At 39.5% G+C, this 19626-nt stretch overlaps 1 protein-coding gene across 2 annotated transcripts; it reads left to right on the top strand.

The window, feature by feature from the left end:
* The first annotated feature begins 1108 nt into the window (after positions 1 to 1108).
* LOC130929007 (ataxin-7-like protein 2) lies at positions 1109 to 18924 on the top strand. Of its 2 annotated transcripts, none has more exons than XM_057855855.1 (9): positions 1109 to 1425; positions 1986 to 2066; positions 7912 to 8119; positions 9634 to 9832; positions 9909 to 10024; positions 11612 to 11648; positions 13320 to 13454; positions 13864 to 13985; positions 18412 to 18924. In XM_057855855.1, the coding sequence occupies exons 1-9, from the start codon at positions 1335 to 1337 to the stop codon at positions 18710 to 18712; spliced, it is 1290 nt and encodes a 429-aa protein (XP_057711838.1). In that variant the 5' UTR covers positions 1109 to 1334; the 3' UTR covers positions 18713 to 18924. The 2 variants fall into 2 exon arrangements, with proteins under 2 accessions (XP_057711838.1, XP_057711844.1); XM_057855861.1 differs by having other exon boundaries at positions 1989 to 2066; positions 18412 to 18922.
* Positions 18925 to 19626: the final 702 nt, after the last annotated feature.

Below are 19626 nucleotides of genomic sequence, written 5' to 3'. Positions count from 1 at the left end.
TTGTTACATTCAGTGAAGCAATTTTGAGGTACTTAAAAAGTGCTTCATACATTTATGTGTTAACTAGACATACTAGTTTCTTGTATAGTGCATTTCACTTGCAGTAAGTATGCTTGGATAACCCCCCCCCCCCCCCCCCCCCCGCGTTTCCTTACCTATATCAAAGCCCTGTGGCAAACCTCCAGTAGCATTTTTCTGCCATTATTCATGTTCCTTTCTCATATGACAATTTGTACCTCTAAATATATCTTACTAGAGATCTTTTTCCCACTCCTTTATGACATTTTTGTGCACAAGTAGAACTACACATGAGCAATCCCGCCACCACACGGTAGACTTAACATTCATGTGAAATAAATGGTTGGGGCACAATAATTATTACTCTACTTATATTTTGAATAAGGCAAGGCAAATTTATTTGCAAAGCATAATTCAACACAAGAAAATTCAAAGTGCTTTACATCAGAAAATCCCCAAACACAAAATGATACAGAAAAGTTGCATTAAATTATGAAGGTAGTAAAAAACAATTGAAACAGAAAACAAAAAAGTAAAAGTCATACTTCTATAAATTGGAGCGGCAAAAATATTTTTAGGGCAAATTGGCGGACTTTTTAAAACTTTGTGATCAATATTTGAGCTTCCTTATTTGGAGAGCCCTCCAAACACAATTTGATGTCAGTCATCACGGACCAGGGGTATTGTTTCAAATTCGTGCCATGGACAATTTATGGGAAAAAAATTACAAATTTCTTTGTTAAAAAAAAAAAAAAAATGTCCTCATGAAAAAATGTGTATACTTCCCCAAAAATTGTGTTCTCACTCGGAAATAATTTTTGTACTTGCAAAAATAATTTTTGTGTGTGAAACATTTTTATGCTTGATTTTTTTTTTTTTTTTTTTTTTTTGGGGGGGGGCGCTAGTCCACACGTTACAAAATAAGATCCACTAAGGTTTTTCCATAAATGCACTTAATTGTTTAACCAGTGAAGTAACAAAAGGGCTTACTTGGGCATCAAATTAGATCATTAGGTGCCATTGACGTCAATAGACGTCCTATTCATTCGAAATGGGATAGGTTGGCAGGTGTCAAAATGGACGTCTTTCACGGTCACTGGCAGCCATTGGGCTAGTAGGATGACAAATGTTTGTGTTGAGTCTCATTCATCCGTGTCGTGACAGTTCGCAAAGGTGGAATCAACGCAACAAATAAAGTCCGTGCACCTTGAATCAACTCTATTGGATTACAATGTCGAAAGAAGCTTTACATACATCGTGCCGTATGACGTCACAATTGTGCGTCTGTCAATTTGAGAAAACGCAAAAAAGCAATAATGACCGCGTTAGAAAATCGACCTCTCGAGGATTTTGTTGGACTAAACTGGAGTTGTTGGGTGGATGGGGTGACTATTGTGACATCTGACGGTGAGTCGCACATCCTGTCCTAAAGATCCGCCGTCGTTAATGTCATCGCCATGACGATTTCCTGTAATCCACTCAAATTTAAAAACAAGAGTCAGTAGCAGCGGCAATTCAAAGTAACCTAAACAAGAACAACCATAGAGTCGCCGTGGGCGAGATCATTTGTCACTAACCTCTCGCTAAATAAAACGCTTTAAGTATGTTTCTGTTCCTTATATCACGCAATTTGATTTGTTTTAATACATATGTTGTCATTTGGTGTTTGTCGCCCTACACCTTCGGTAAATTTATAACGCCAATACAATGTTAAGAAGTTTTATTAATTTCACATTCACTCGTGTAATACCCTCCTTCGATTTTTTTTTTTTTTTTTTTTTTTTTTCATTTTGTTTTGACCCACACACCTACACATAAAGGACACTATCTTACATAAATGCTTGTGTTATAAAAATTAATGAATTCACAGAATAGTATTTTGTTATTTGCCATAGATTTATGGACAGTTTGCATATATCGATATTTTTGGCAATCATGAAGAGATTGATCCTGTTTTATTTTCCAAGAAGCTGGTCCATGGGCTTGGGCCCAAAGTGGCATCAAGTATGGAAGGAGTGGCCGTGACAGCGTAAGCCTCTGGAAAGAAGGTAACATCAGTGGCCTATACTACGAACCGAGTTCAACCTCCCCAGAAGTAATCCAGTTTACCATCGGGTAACCGGAGTTGACAAAACTTGGTTGTCTAGTTTGTGGTCAATCGGTGCTACGACGCTGATTATGAGGTTGATTAGTCGAACCTGTGTCAACCCAGTCAGAGTTACTGCGCGTTCACATAAAAGGGGGCGGTGACCAGAGTCAAACACTACTTGTGACGATGGCACGGGCACCTTACTTCACGGAGGAGGAATGCGCGATGATCATGCGGAATTATGAGGAATTAAAATCCACCCTCACCGCGAAATCCAACACCGCTTCGGCGAGTAGAGCGCAACGGGTCTGTTGACAGCGAATTTACAGATCGTGTGATTTGTGAATGCGCCAATATGCCAGTTTACTTATGTCCATGAAAAGAAATAAAGCCTGCTGTCAGGACAACAAAATAAGATTTGGTACATTAACAGTAAGAAATAATTGTCACGCATCACCACACGAAACAGGATGATTGTATGTTTAGTCCCCTTGACTGTACGAATACCTATGTTCTTGTTTTTTTAGTTTGGGCCTAAAAAATCCAGCCCGACCCGACCCAAGTCCGATCAATAAACTTGATTTGCAGGCACGAGCCCGACAACCCCCCCCCCCCCCCCCCCAAAAAAAAATTATGTTATATTTGTGAGGACTCAGGAGAAGAAGGAAATGCGGGGATGCCATGCGTTGTTGCGTAAATAAAAGCCCGTCTTTTGTAACGATTTTTCACAGTTAAACAAGACTGTAAGATGCATATTCAATAAACATTTATATCTTTTATATTTGTGCGTCTGTCCTATTAGTGGATTTGACATTTAATTTAATCTCCTCGAGTTGACAGAAAAAAAACGCAAGTTTTCTCAATGTTTAAATAGTCTACATATTTCTATGATTATTATAAATTAGGGCTGTCAAACGATTAAAATTAATTATATATAATAATTATATATATTATAATTAATCGTAATTAATCGCAATTAATCGCAATTCAAACCATCTATAAAATATGCCATATTTTTCTGTAAATTATTTTTGGAATGGAAAGAATAGACTAGATGGATATATACATTCAACATACGGTACATAAGGACTATATTTGTTTATTATAACAATAAATCAACAAGATGGCATTAACGTTATTAACATTCTGTTAAAGTGATCCATGGATAGAAAGACTAATTTAAAGAAAAATTTTAGTACAATTTATAGAAATTTTATATCAAAACCCCTCTTAATGTTTTCGTTTTAATGAAATTTGTAAAATTTTCAATCAAAAAATAAACTAGTAGCCCGCCATTGTTGATGTCAATAATTACTTACACAATGCTGATGGGTGGCTTAAACCTATAAAATCAGTCGCACCCAAGCGCCAGCAGAGGGCGGCAAAATTCCATAAAACACAATTAACAAGTGGTGTTTCACTGTACCGTCATTTAAATCTGTCTGAGCGGGTAATCTGCGTTAATTGCGTCAAATATTTTAACGTGATTAATTTAAAAAATTAATTAACGCCCGTTAACGCGATAATTTTGACAGCCCTATTATAAATGCATCAATTTGAAGCGTTTCCATACCCCACTCCGAATCGCACGGCATACAGTGTTCTTACGCAGATGTTCAGCATCACCGATGGAATACATATATTGTCCCTGGCGAAAGAGCGCACGGACAGGCACACACAATCTGCGCGGTTGTGAGGGCCTGACTCGGCGGGTTACATTAGTGACGTCTGCCTAGATCAGTTGGCACAGGTAAAGAATTCCCTCAGCTGAAAATCTATATCTTTCATGGAGAACATCTTGCGGGTACGCCAGCGGATTCTGGCGGTCCCGAAATACCCGTGCCCTCCGGAGAGAGCCCCTCACAATCCGCGCGCCAATGTCGTATGGGTCGTCCAAGTACGCTGTCATTGTCAGGAGGACACATCCGCGGAGGAGTGCTGTTTAAATAGAGCGTGGTTAATTGGAATCCTGATGTTAAGCAAGATCTAACTCTGATACGACCAGGTTTGGCGTGTGGCGTGTGTTGCCATGGCAACACTTCTCGGTTCCAACATATCCACCTTTCGTAGTCTCGCATAGCCGCGAACTTACGTCGCACGTGATAAAGTTACTCTCGAAGTTACCCTGCTAAGCCAGAAAACCGGCTTCGTAGTATAGGCCACAGTTCTGTTTACAATCTCAGTTGACCTCAACTAATTCAAGGACAAAAGTTTGTCACATAAGATAATTACGCTTATCTTTTTTTATTTTTATTGCAATACATTGTACAAGAAAATTGAGTTACAAACTTGGTGATGGAAATGATGAAACCGGAAATTAAATGTACGACTCGGCTATTTTGAGCACTAATTATTTTGAGCACCATGTTGTTTCCCAAAAGTATGTTACTGCTTTTATTTATTTATTTATTTGTTTATTTATGTTTTTTTAACAATTTCATAATGAACTATGACCGCCCGGATGCTTTAACTCTAACTTTAATCCTACAGGCATACATAATTCCACACTTTATGTAATAAATCAGGACTTTGCAATTAAAAAATTGAATTAATCAACGATTAATCAATCGTGAGTTCGCGCTTCAAACTTCGCGCCCTCAGTCCATCGCGGATTTTTTTTTTCAATTTAAGAAGAAATATACAGATGAGTTGTTGTTTATTAAAGTTAACAATAATTGACAGATCTTACCAGAGAAGCAAATGTCAAAGTGCTGCATGCATCAATCATCGTCTAACTTGTTAAACAGTTGCTGTGGTAACTCACTGTGTGTAAGCGAGCAGCTTCAGGGGATTTGAGTGGACTCACTCAATGAAACATTTCATAAAGCCAAGCATTTTTCTGCTTTATTCTTGTTTAAAAATTCGGTGGGACAGTAATATGTTTAAAACTTAGCATAATTATTACATTTGAAGTGCTGAAAAACCATTTATTTCGAATATATATATATATATATGTATATATATATATATATATATATATATATATATATATGGGCTGTCAAACGATTAAAATTTTTAATTGAGTTAATCACAGCTTAAAAATTAATTCATCATAATTAATCGCAATTCAAACCATCTCTAAAATATGCCATTTTTTTCTGTAGATTATTGTTGGAATGGAAAGATAAGACACAAGACGGACATAAACAGTCAACATATTGTACATAAGTACTGTATTTGTTTATTGTAACAATAAATCCACAAGATGGCATTAACTTTATTAACATTATTTCTGTTAAAGGGATCCACGGATAGAAAGATTAGTAGTTCTTAAAAGATGCATTTGAGTAGAAGTTATAGTAATTTAATATTAAAACCCCTCTTAATGTTTTTGTTTTAATAACATTTGTAAAATTTTCAATCAAAAAATAAACTAGTAGCTCGCCATTGTTGATGTCGACGAGCGGTGACGTCACATGACTCACATCGGGCTCCCTGCCGTTCTTCCACAGTGTCTTTAACTATGTAAGGTAGTGATTGAAATTGACCACAAGGTGTCAATGGCGAATCAATTAGAGAGCTAGCCAAGGCAAAGTCTGAGTAAGTTTTATGTGTATTTTGCATAGCTAATTTGATTGGGAATGCCAGTTCTCTTTGCATTGAGCGATTTTCTTTTTGTGAACATTATTTTTTTGAGAGAGAGGAATATTATTTTTGCTGTGCTTTCACTAAATTATACTGTAGCGACTTAACTGTTTCGGCCAAATGCATGATGGAAAGTTGGGCAACCGTGACTGTCAGTGGTGGCTGCAAATGGTATACAGTATGTTCTGCGTTGTGTTTAATTAGGCGTGTTAAGATAAAGATCGTCTCCTGTTAGAGATAGGAATGTTAATTTTGTTGTGCTTTCACTAAATGATGCTGCAGCGACTTAACTGTCCCGTCCAAAGGCATGATGGGAAGTTGGGCAACCATAACTATCAGTGGTGGCTCCAAATGGTATACAGTATGAACTGCGTTGTGTTCAATTAAGTGTGTTAAGAAAAAGATCGTCACCTGTCATTTTTTCCCCCATGTCGTTCGCCACAATACTTATATTTGTTGTGAAAGGGTTGCCAAAGCTTAAAAGGCGTGGTCCAATGAACTCCTGTGTCCACTCACATTTCTTTGCCTTTTCGCTCTCAGTGTGCTAAAACGGCATCATTGTAAACTGTTTGAGGCAACGCATGAACGGGTCATTCCGTGCATGCGTTAATTGCGTCAGATAACGTGATCAATAAAAAATTATTTAACGCCCGTTAATGTGATACATTTGACAGGACTAATATATGTATATATATATATATATATATATATATATATATATATATATATATATAAACACACACACACCCATAAATGTTTTTTTTACTTTGGGGAAAAAGGTCAAAAAACATATCTTATATACAGTATATACGTATATCTTTCCAATGCTAAATCTGAATAAATACATTGAGCACACACACACACACACACACACACACACACAAAAAAAAAAAAAAAATATATATATATATATATATATATATATATATATATACATACATACAGTGGGGAGAACAAGTATTTGATACACTGCCGATTTTGCTGGTTTTCCCACTTGCAAGCCTTGTAGAGGTCTGTAATTTGTATCATAAGTTCTCTACATGCTTTGCAAGTGGGAAAACCAGCAAAATCGGCAGTGTATCAAATACTTGTTCTCCCCATTGTATATATATTTTTTAGGGGTGTCAAACGATTAAAATTTTTTAATCGAGTTAATTACAGCTTATAAATTAATTAATCGCAATTAATCGCAATTAATACCATCTATAAAATATGCCATATTTTTCTGTAAATTATTGTTGGAATGGAAAGATAAGACACAAGATGGATATATACATTCAACATACGGTACATAAGTACTGTATTTCTTTATTATAACAATAAAGCAACAAGATGGCATTACCATTATTAACATTCTGTTAAAGCGATCGATGGATAGAAAGACTTGTAGTTCTTAAAAGATAGATTTTAGTACAAGTTATAGAAATTTTATATTTAAACCCCTCTTCATGTTTTTGTTTTAATAAAATTTGTAAAATTTTCAATCAAAAAATAAACTAGTAGCCCGCCTTTGTTGATGTCAATAATTACTTACACAATGCTCTTGGGTGCTGAAGCCTATAAAATCAGTCGCACCCAAGCGCCAGCAGAGGGCGGCAAACCTCCGAAAAACATAAGTGCACCTTTCACTGTACTGTCATTTTAATCTGTTTGAGCGGGGCATTTGTGCGTTAATTGCGTCAAATATTTTAACCGGATTAATTAAAAAAATTAATTACCGCTCGTTAACGCGATAATTTTGACATCCCTAATTTTTTTATTCGGGTGCTACCACGCGGTTTTTCACTTATCACGGCAGGTTCTGGTCCCTGTTAACCGCGAAAAACAAGGGATCACTGTAAAATCAAGGTTTCTGAGGATCGATGCATATGCATCCGTCCATGAATAACGGTGGAGTAGCAATTTTAATTGCACAGTTAATTAATTAATTTACCAGCCCTGGTACGAAAAATGAAAAAATGGTCTACAAGGATTGATGCATGTACATTCCTATGATATACCAACGGAATTTCATTCTGATCCAACCACGAGTAATGGAGGAGAAGCCATTTTTAGTGTTCTCCCCAAGAAGAACAAAGTAAGTGAATACTTGAGACCTCCTTCTGGGGGGTTTAAAAAATGTTTTTTTTTTTTGCAGAGATTGGTAAAGTGTGCGAGGGTCAGTCACCAGTGTGCAACTTGCTGACATTGTTTCTGTCCGTGTTTGCGCTTATCTCCAGAGATGCACATATTTGGCGAGTGTCCCTCCCGTGACGACTTCTGCTTAGTGGTATGTGATCACTGCGGCCAAGTGGTGAAGCTGCAAGCCTTTGAGAGACACTACGAGAGGCAACACGGTCCCCTCCCTAAAACATGCGCACAGTGGCGTCGCGTGGCCACCCAGCAGGGACCTCATCCCAACTGCCCTGTTAAACTTTCCTTGTCCAGGTAGGGTGGTGCACATCTGAAAGTGACTTTAAGATCCAACATTGTAACGTCTGGCTACCAACAAAACCTTGTGAAGGCTCAAAAGGCAGATGGGAGGTAAATGATATGATGAAGTGGGATTAGGGAACTATCTGTGATGCAAATACTAAGATTATTTATGTCCCCTCTAAAGTAGTTAATATTGTACTTTAACTGCATTTAAATTGGAGTTCATCAACTCACTCCAAAAGTACTGTGCAATGGTACCAAGATGCCACCAGACATGCAAAAACAATATTGCTTTTGGGTACAGAAAAATATTTAGTTTTTTTTTTTTTTTTTTTAATGCAGAAGATTTTAGGCCTTTTTGGCTCAATTATGGTGACTCATTTTTAATACATATATTGCAAATGACTATACAGTATCTGCTTACAGCAGGTTACATCAAGCAATTAGCCATTTGGAGCTGATCAACTGTTCCACCGCTACCAATAGCAATTACGTTTACCACATTGTGTGGCCTGGCATATTGGAATCTTCCATCACATCTTCCTTGTTGTTCTCTGTCAAGTCTGTCAGCAACCCAAGCTAGTGGTTCAGAACTTTTCCATTGACATGGCAATTTAGTAGAAGCTAGGCGTTCAGGCACCATTTTGTGGCATTTTACAATGTTACCGATAAAGTACAAAACTGTGCAGATAAGCAAAAACAGTTAAGTATTTCCACCGTTAACTGAGGTTGGGCTTCACAGGGGGAAAAAGATAGATGAATTTGTGACATAACGGTTTCACTGTATGTTAAGTAATGCTGCAGAATCAAATTGCAAAATTTATGTATTCGCATTCCTCAATCAAGTTAAAACCATTCCAACTTGGAACTGTTCAGCCTTTTTAGGACATATTCAGAACTAGTTAACACTTTGGCTAAATTCACACAATTTTACAGTAGACTTCCCAAATTCGGAGACATTTATCCCTTTGCACATTTCTAGACTGATTAAACGGTTCCAACTTAAAATCTTGCATTCTACATTTTAACAATTCACCTAGTTCCACAGTAGTCAGTTTTTTTTAGTATTCAGCTAAAAAAAACTGTAAAAATGATTTTTAAGTATTAACCTTCTGGCTGCCATTGACGCCGATAGACATCCAATCTGACTAGCCGGCTTGTGGTGATCAAACGATTGCTGCCAACCCTCCCAGTCAAAATTGCCATAGCAGTGAAACATCATCAATGAATGCCAGCCTTCCCAGTTGAAATGGCAGTGAACAAGTTAAAAGGGGACAAGCAACAAGGTGAAGGAGGTCTAAGGATTCTGCAAAAAAATTAAAATGCACCACTTAAATAACTAGCACCATGTAGTGTTGAAGCTGATAAGTCCAACTGAATGTAAGCTGTACTCAAGCTCCCTGCGTGGGCCATAATCAATGATATTTTCACAATTTGCTGCAGGCCAATAAAAACTAGGCCACGAGCTGCAGTTTGGACACCCCTGCTCAAGTTCATTGTTGCCATCTGATCTGTCCCTTTTTCAGTTCATCTTCAGTGGTGAACCCTCCTCTTCCTCACCAGTGTGCTTCTATACGACTGAGCGGGAGTCCTCCATCTGAGCTTGGGGGCCTCTGTCGTCCCTCTTGCACTGCTACCTCACCTTCAAAAAGAGCACCCAATTCTGCAGCTGTCTCTCCAACAGATCCACAAGGAAAGAATCCAGCCAGAGAGCGAATATGCAATGTACTTTTTGTAGGCTTGTATTTATTTACTTTTGTCACTACTGTCTTGATGTGGACTTAAGAGCTCTGTTTTTCAGACTGAAGGTGTTTCGGTGGCCATGAAACAGCGTGTTGGAGGTCAAGATGTGGCGCGGCATCATTTTGATGTTCTCATAGAGAAAACAACAAGCATGAAAAACTGCCATGTTCTCAGGTGAGATGCGACGACATGTATTCTTTCACAATTTCAAAGAGTTCCTTTGCATTTTAATACAGCTGTCATAAGCATTTTCACATACTTTTGTCAAAAGACACAATTTCATGAGACTGTAAAGAAAAAAGTGTTCCCCTCATAAATGTATTCTATTGTCCTCCATGGGGGAAGAAATATATCACCAAATGTCATTTGTTACCTAATGTGTACCCACTTCTTTGCGCCTGTGAATGGCGCAAAGACCTGAGTACAACTTCTGAGTGGAAACCCTGACTTTACATAGTTGGTGACTTCATGACCTGCGTAGTTTTCTTTTAAATATCACACTAACAAAAAAAACCACACACAAACCGTCAGCCTGACTTGATCTGGCTACGAGAGGACAGTTCACACTTTGTTAAATCTTGCATGTACCCGAATATACTAGTATATTCATAGACTTCTTAATATATTGACGGGACACGGGGTGTGGGGCCGATTAATAGGGGGCCAATCTCCATCAAAGCTGACCGAGTGGAAACACAGACAAAGAGCTTTGTATGTTGAAAATTGTTGTGAATAAATGCTTAAATCCCTGAATTATTTATAGATATGGACGTAAAACAGTCTCGATTCTTGGTTAAAAGCCAAAAAAGAAAAAAAAACAGGCTGTTAGCATTTATTTTACATAAATATGTCTAATGTGTTGCTAGTCTTTAAGCCACTGTGGCACCGCCTTATCACCACAAAGAGATTTTTCCGTTGAAAATTCTTGTGAATAAATGCGTAAATCCCTATATTCTTTATAGATATGGATGTAAAACAATCTCGATTCTGTGTTAAAAGAGCAAAGAATAGGGCAGTTAGCATTTATTTTATGTAAATATGTCGAATGTGCTGCTAGTCTTTAAGCCACTGTGGCGCCGCCTTGTCACGGCAAAGAGCTTTTTACGTTGAAAATTCTTGTGATTAAATGCTTAAATCCCTTATGGATATGAACGTAAAACAGTCTCGATTCTTGGTTAAAAGCAAAAAAATGGGCAGTTAGCATTTATTTTACGTAAATATTGCGAATTATGACGCCAATTCCGTAACGGTTAATTTCTCCCATTGATTTTTTTCACAACGTTTCAAAATGCATGCATGGTAAGAAAAATATAATAATTACCTTGAATCCTCGAACAAATCACTCCTGAGACAATCCTTCCTGTTTGTATACGGTACAGCTTACGTACTTTTTCAAACTAAATCCGGCGTTGGATCGCTGCATGTGTTGAATAATTGCGACCGGCTGCGAATAACTGAGGCGGAGTGTTCTACGCCTACTTGAAGGCGTGGCGCAGCTGTGGAAGTGTTCCGTCAATATAATTATGAAGTCTATGATATATTCATCAAGTGTTCATATTTTTAATACAAAACTGTGCCGCATCAGAGGTTTCTAAGTGCCACATGCGGTTCCAGAGCCATGAGTTGCAGACCCCTGCCCTAAGCAGAAAAATCATATGTTGAGAAATTAGTAAGGAGGCTGGATTATGTCAATTTTCACACTACAATGTTTACTTTTAGTCCACTTGACTTAAAAAAATACACTCGTCTTCGGCTCATCAGGGCTTCATCACAAAGCTTCCCAGAAAAGGATGTAGATTAGTGACGAGATTTGTCGTTCACTTGAGCAAACGAATCCATTCCGGTTCGTTCAGTAAAAAGATTCGTTCAAACAAATCGTTCAACGAATCGTTCGCCCCCCTCATCTCCCTCCCCGCCCAAACGAATCGTTCGGTTACTGAACGGGAAGTGACGTTGCCGAACGAATCACCAAAGACCGCTTCGCAGTATAACTGAACGGGAAGTGACATTGCTTGGTCCCTCCCTCTCTTCCACATTGACCACTCGTCGTAGTTTCAGAAATGAGTGACAGGCGGTATCATTCTGCTTTCACAGACAGCCTCGTCTCCCTCCTGCTGCTGCAAAAGCGAGGGAGAACTTCCGCGTCGTCTGTCCTAGTTCTATGGGCTCAAAGTCATGGCTCGTGCTTGCATTTCGATTTAGGACACGGTTAAACATTTTCCTTTTGTGAGGGGAGTAGGGGGCGGGGGCGCACGGACTTTCTTTAGCAGGTTCTTGATCACACATACATATACAGCATGTTTGCTGTCACGAAAATAAAAATACATCGAAAGTTTAATTTCTGAATATGGAACGACCAACACATCATATTTACATCTCGCTCTGTTGTATTTTTGTTTTTTAGTATTAAGATGATCGTGTTGAATTTTTGCACTGGTATTAATAAATAAAATAATCCGGTCAGCTCCCCTGTCGTCCCCGCATCTCAGATCGTCAAATGCTGACGAGAAATAATTGTTTGCTCTTTACGACGTCGCCTTTCTACTCTCATTAGTCTGTTAAGAAAAATGTAGACATATTGCGACATCTCCCGTGTCTGCGTGCGTTGTTTTGGGCGCTTGAGTAGCACATGATGGACGGATTGACATAATTTGTCAAACCAACCAACACCCGACACGCTGACACGAAAAAAAAAAATAAAACACTCGGGAAAAAATTGACATGTATATACAGTTTCATTGCAAATCAATATTATGGTGATCATACTAAATATTTTTTTCTGTGCACATATGAGGTAAATATCGCTGCCATGAAGCCTCCATATAGTGACAGTTCTCTGCCCGCTTCACTGCCGTCACGCGACCGCAGCTCAGCTTTTGCTTGCCTCGTAGCTACCCGTGTTTTAAATTACTGTAAATTTGATAGTATGTCGTCATAGGCAGTCACGAGTTTGTTGAGAAAAGTACTACTCTAAACAATGCTCGCTAGATTTGTGTGGTGTTTTTGTCTGTTTGAGCAGCATTTGATAGGCTCCACGTTAACAAATATGTGACAAAGTCATTTCCTTTCATTTTCTGATTCGTTCACCGCATAGTCATTACTGGAAAATCAAGTTAGCAGCAAGCTAGGTCAGGAACCGGAGGACCGAGTCACTGAACGGGAAGTGACAAAACACAGTCTTGCCCCCCTGCCTGCACGCTGGCTGCTTATTGGCCACACGTGGACGTGAGTGACAAACGCCCTGATTCTGTTTCCGCTCCCTCCCCTGCCCGCGATGAGGCTGGCGTCTGATTGGTCGTGTGCGATGTCAGAAGACGCTGCCGCTTGCTCAACGCCCTCCCACGCAGCGAACAAGCACCACCTTCATAGAACGAATCAGTGCAGATGATGATTAGTTCGGTCTCGTTCACCAAAACAATTCGTTCAAAAAGAACGAATCGTTCGCGACCGATACAACACTAATGTAGATGGAACTGTCAATGTGGCGGTCCAAACTCCTTACCCCTTCAACCAGCGCCTTATGTCCAGCGAGGAGAATGAGGATGACGAACGAGAGGGCATAGCTGACCTGCCTGCCACACCGTGGCACCCCAAACCTCTTGGTGTGAGTGCCAAAAAGTTAAACTGCAGTCAGCTTTTGACACATTTAACTGAAGAAGTAATCAAAAATAAATATACTATAAAGCAAAATTTTAAAAAATCAATCTTCTGACTTTGAAACAGATCAAACACACAAGAGTGTTGATACAACCCAGCCAATTTTGAACATCATCCTTTGGAAGCATAGCCATCACAATTACAGTGCCTATTCTAAGTATTCATCCCCTTGGATTTTTCCCTTTTTATTGCATTCACAAATCAATCATGGTCAAAACAATTTGGCATTTTTAACGCAATAAATTACTGTAAATCACTGTAAATCCCAACATTAATAGAGAAATTCCATTGCTTTATCACTGGTGAATTCAGCATTTCATCACTAATCTACAGAACTACTCCTGCTGCTTCGACAGATATGCACTTTTGGATGCCGCACGCTAGGATGCAGCCTCTTCACCTTTGACAGACGCCTGCACCACCTGTGCTTTGCCCTCGCTGCCATGTTGGAGCATCATGTCAGCCCGCACCTGTGGAAGTGAGCAACAAATTTAAGACGATACTTTGATATTGGACATCAGTCCATTCCTTTACACTGTGTGTTTCGTCTGGCTTTTAAAAAAACAAAACAAAAAAACCCCGTAACATTTATATCACATCCATTTGAGACATCACGAAAAACTTGATGTACTGAGCACATGTATACAAAGAGGTAGTTACAGAAATGCCCACTCACTTTTTTTTCTCTAACGTAAGGAGACTATAAGCAAAGACTGTAGCCCATTTAAAGGGATCCACAGATAGAAAGACATGTAGTTTTTAAAAGATAAATGTTAGTACGAGTTATACTAAATTGATATTAAAACCCCTCTTAATGTTTTTGTTTTAATAAAATTTGTAAAACTATTTTAACTAGTAGGTCGCCATAGTTGTTGACGTTGCAGGGCGGTGATGTCACATGGACACACTGCCGCATTTTACAGTGTCACTCTTTAACTACATAAACATGTCGTCGGTTCTGCCCTTTCAATTTGAACCCAAGCGGAATACTAATGAGAAGGACAGCCCTGTCGATATTTCACAAAACGAGCAGCAAAACCCAAATGAACACGAAAGACTGCATGAGAGGTGTAGCACAGTACACGTGTCAAGTTCGCTAATGACAGCTAGCACTCTCCTGCTCTAGTGACGGAGGAGGAGAGTGTTTGAAGTCAGAAAATGTTTGCAGATCTTCACCGTAAACTATTGTGTGATCCAACTTATACCAATATTATTATGGTGATTGTTAGCGTCCAGAGCTGCCGTGTGCTTTACATAGGATTAGGGTATACAGTGAAACACAGCAATTTGATTATTTCTTGCATTACACGAAAACATTGATAGTTTGCCTCTACTGAGACGTTTAATGACGGCTTACCTTATATTTGTCACGTAAAAGCGCTCTCCATGTCGATGAGCATCCTGTCGGTGTTCTCAGTTGTCTCAGCTTGCTTGCTGGTTAAAGCAGTAATGTGAAGTAAGGTTGGCCAACCATGTTTTTGAATAATATAAATGGCTAAACGGTTATAAGCATATTTTCATTATTTTTTTTAACGCAACCCTTCCAGATTCTTTGTTTAACCCATAGCAACGCCCTTGACAACGAAAACGCTTTTCTTCGGCAATCTTCAGAAATCTTACGTCACACGGGGAAGTGCGAGGGAAGTCCGCCATAGAACATTATTGTTTGTTGCATTGCTTCTCGGTAAGATGCCACAGCGGTGTGTGGCGATGTTTTGTTCTCACTCAAACAAAAAGTTGTATGAGTGGCCAAAGGATAGCAGGGCACGTAAATGGACATCTTTCGTTCGCACGAATCGAATGAATTTCACGCCATCATCGAGTAGTGTTCTCTGCTGCAAATATTTCGAAGACGCCTGCTTCCTTAACCGGTCTGCTTATGATGAAGGATTTGCCAAAAAGTAAGTGTGATTTTTGGATAGATGACTGATGACTTTGTCAAAGCAGAGCTACCAACTGTTGTGGAATGTACAGTAGAAGCTAGCAACGTTAGCTGAAAGCCAACTCATGGCAATAGTCGTGGCATAGTTGTTGTTGTGTTCGCTAGTGTTACGTCCCAAGGACGGCTCGCGAAGGGCGTAACATAAAACGAGCCACACAATTTCACAAGTGGCACAAATTTATTTACACAACAATCAAACTCGCAATGAATATGTACAAAATGTGGATGAAGCGTGGCTTCAGGGTAAGCCCAGGCCAAAACAACAAACTAGAGGAATCTGCACTTGAACCCCATCCGCTAACTAAACCCTGATCATGAAAAAGAACAAAGAAAAGACAGCCACTAACCTAGCTTCTTACGCTAAACAAAACGGGAGAAAACGAGTTGAACAGAAATGGCGACTTATCCCTACTTGCTTCAATGCTTATTTACAGTGGTGAACAAAAACCATCCAATAACGAACAAACACAAAAGACCTCACCGAAAAAGCGGGAGTGTATCAGACTAGCGATCAAATGCAAACGAGTGTGAATGGCGAGCAAACAGCTGGCGAGGAGGACCGCGGCAGAATGCTGTCAAATGCGACCTCCCAGAGCGTTGACAGCAGCAGGTTTAAGAAGCTTGGCGACTAAGCGTGTTTAAATTATGCGTCATCTACGATCTTGTCCGAAAGTGTTAATCCACTGTCAATCGGGAAAGGGGTGTGGATGTGCATATAAGCGGGTTGGCGTCGCAGTAATTCACGGTCACGTTGCCGTAAGAGACACACACCGCCGGTGATTTTGTGCACATTTATTTGTATTTGTATTATGTATTTCCACCTTCATGCTTCAAGCATTGCATTGCATTTGTACGGTTCGGCGTTTCTTTCACGGTGATCGCTTGATAGCCTTCTAGTTTGTGTTTCGCGAGAGCCGCTGACAGGTGACAACGAGCGTGTTGGCACTGAGTCAATCTCGCAGCGAATCAGCGAGCGGCTCAAGTCACGCAGTGAATCATGGGAAATGTAGTCCCAGGACAACACTGAAGTGGTGCTTTGTAATCTGTTCGCTTGTGTGAAAAAACTACATTTCCTCAAGCTATTAGACGCCACTTCCTGCCGAGAGCCCCAGCTACTGTTAGCTCCATGTGTTAATAAAGAAACAAAGTTGTCAGCACGTCATGCGTTCGATACCTTTGTCAACAAAAAGCTCATAACAAGACACTATGCACGATCCGTTTAAGAGCTGCTGGGACTGGAAGTAGTAGTAGCTGGTAGTACGAGGCGAGGCGAGGCGGAGATGAGCGAGAAGCAAAACTTTGCGGTCGAATGTGGCGGCAGTCCGCTATTATTTTGTTTTCTTATTGTTCCCACAATAAAGTTGAGAAAGCCATCAACGACTCATCTCCTTCTTTCCCCCCAACGTTTTTATATCATTATTTTATATGCACGAGAGCTGCCGGATCTGCCAAAATGAACATGCCGTCTGATTTTTTTTTTTTTTTTAAACAGTGTCATCAGATAGACAAAAACATAAAATTATGTGCAAATGCCTGCATCTTCAAATCATGAAAAGAATAACAGCCTGTATCTTACCAATCTTGTAATCTCGATGTGTCTTGGCTCCATTCCATGTCAGGTAGTCTAGGCACATTGTTTGCATCCTGATTAGTGTCTGGCTAATACATGTTAGGTCCAACATAAAATTCCAACCTCCTATTCTTCCTCCAACTCTTCAAAAACTTGGATCTCCTCCCTTGCGCTCGATCTATCGCTTATATCGCTGTTTGAATCATTGTTTGAAGGGCTTTGTATGGCGTCCGCATGGAGCGCTGCCATCGCTGTTCTCGGTGTGACGTATCACTTCCGCAGTAACTCAAGTCCTCAGAAGAAAAGCAACAAATGGTCCGCGAATTCAGAAGCGAAGCTTGACCACAAAGCAGACAACGAATGCAGAGGGGTTGCGTACAAGTGTTTATTGAACACACATAAAAAACACACGATCATGAAAAGGGAGACAATAGGAAAAAACAGAGGGAAAACCGCGGTGAGAAGCCCTAAAAGCAAGGCGAAAAAAAATCATGAACTCAAATACCTGCACATGGGAGAGGATTCCAAAAACCAGGGCGGCAGGCAAATGAAAAAAAACAGGCAAAGTCAAGTATTCACCAGGAAGCAAGCTGAGACAACTGAGAACACCGGCAGGATGATCATCGACATCATCGCTTTTACGTGACAAAAATAAGGTAAGCCGTCATTAGACGTCTCAGTAGAGGCAAACTATCAACGTCTTTGTGTGATGCAAAAAATATTCAAACTGCTGCGTTTCACTGCATACACTAATCATGTGTAAAGCACACGACAGCGATGCTTACTATCTCCATAATAATATTGGAATAAGTTGGATCACACAATAGTTTACTGAGAAGATCTGCAAACATTTTTTACACCAAACACTCTCCTGCTCTGGTGACGGAGCAGGAGAGTGCTAGCTGTCACTCGCGAACTTGACACATGTATGCTTCTCCTCTCATCCCGTCTTTCATGTTCATTTAGCTTTTGCTGCTCGTTTTGTGAAATATTGACAGGGCTGTCCTTCTCATTAATATTCCGCTCGGGTTCAAATTAGAAGGGCAGAAACGACTGCATGTTTATGTAGTTAAAGACTGCACTGTGGAATCCGGCAGCGTGTCCATGTGACGTCACCGCCCTGCAACGTCAACAACAATGGCGACCTACTCATTAATTTTTTTGGTTTAAAATTTTACAAATTTTATTAAAACGAAAACATTGAGTGGTTTAATATCAAATTGTTATAACTCGTACTAACATTTGTCTTTTAAGAATTACATGTCTTTCTATCCGTGGATCCCCTTCAGTCACTTAAAATTTATAGGTCTCCTTTAAGGTTTATCAATTGCTATTTATCTGTCACGTTGTGGAAATATGATACAGTAGTTTAATGGGCAATCTCATTTCCAGGAAAATACCTCAACTGTCATCAACTCTCAGGTCACGTCACATCACAAGTACTTCTGTCAAAAGTGGTGCAGGATGCTCCTTCAGCATCGCTACTGCTACTTCCCAACTGGAAAGAACATCTCAGGCTACCCAAGTGCCCCGGCCAGCCAATGGTCACGACTGCCGTGGGAAAAAGTCACACAGTCCTCTTTGCTCAGATTCAAACCGCAGGCCTCTTGCACAAAAGCGAAAAGGCAGCAGAGTTTTACAGCCTCTCAAGTGTCAGCGTATAAGCCCTCTGCCTTACACTACTGCCATGTGACCCCAGCAATAGAAAGAGGTCTGACAGAACGAGTCAACTTTCAGACTCATGTGTTTGTGAAGCCTACTGGTATGTTATTTCTCAGGATCGGCAATGATGTTGCTCAATTTGACCCTGGCTCCTTTCAGCCCTGGGTATTTTCTATTGTTTGTATTTCATTATTGACTATTATGTGGAATAAACTATTTTGATTGCATATGTTGATTAAATGCATTAACCTTTATTTGGTTCAAAAGAATATATAAAGAAACACAGTCTGGTGATTGGGTTCAAAGTTAGTTCAAAGTTAAACATGCAGTAGAAGTGCATTTTTGGGAATGACGTGTCTTGGCTTAATACAGTAAGTGTAATAAATATAATTTATGCAGTTTTGTAAAAACGTACTTAATATTGAAATGTTATTTGAGATCACTTTAGACAGCCATTTCCCAATGCCCAACAAAAATAAACAACTGGAGTGTTAATGCAACAATTTTTTTTTTTTTTTTTTAAACGGTAGTCTTATTAAGTCAGGCGGCTACAACGCTACTTCTCAAAAAGTCAGTCTCATATTTTCTGTGTATAAAATTTCTGTAATCCAGATATGGGATGGCGTGGCTCAGTGGTAGAGTAGTTGTCCCCCAACCCAGAGGTTGTGGGTTCAGGTCTCCACCCTGATGAACTTGTCTAAGTGTCATTGAGCAAGACACTGGACCCCACAGTGCTCCTGGTGCTGTGTCACCAGTAGGTGGATGGTGAGATAGTGTAAAGCGGTTTGAGTGCCTTGAAAGGTGGGAAAGCGCTATATAAGTATAACACCATTTACAATATGAAAAGTTTTCCCCTCCCCTTTTTTTTAAACATAAAATTCAATTTAAAAACTAAACATTGTTTTTTTCTTTTTTTATAGTGAAATCATAACATTCTTAAAAATG

This window comes from Corythoichthys intestinalis, chromosome 2, assembly GCF_030265065.1.
Source record: "Corythoichthys intestinalis isolate RoL2023-P3 chromosome 2, ASM3026506v1, whole genome shotgun sequence".
Lineage (NCBI taxonomy): Eukaryota > Metazoa > Chordata > Actinopteri > Syngnathiformes > Syngnathidae > Corythoichthys > Corythoichthys intestinalis.
This window is presented reverse-complemented; position numbering and strand designations above follow the sequence as displayed.

What these genes read in the sequence shown, in the direction of transcription:
- LOC130929007 (XM_057855855.1), top strand. Translation starts at nt 1,335, where the DNA reads ATGACCGCGTTAGAAAATCGACCTCTCGAGGATTTTGTTGGACTAAAC. An exon ending in CCAGAGAGCGAATATGCAAT is followed by an intron (nt 9,833 to 9,908) that starts GTACTTTTTGTA and finishes TCTGTTTTTCAG; the next exon opens with ACTGAAGGTGTTTCGGTGGC. An exon ending in TCCCAGAAAAGGATGTAGAT is followed by an intron (nt 11,649 to 13,319) that starts TAGTGACGAGAT and finishes ACTAATGTAGAT; the next exon opens with GGAACTGTCAATGTGGCGGT.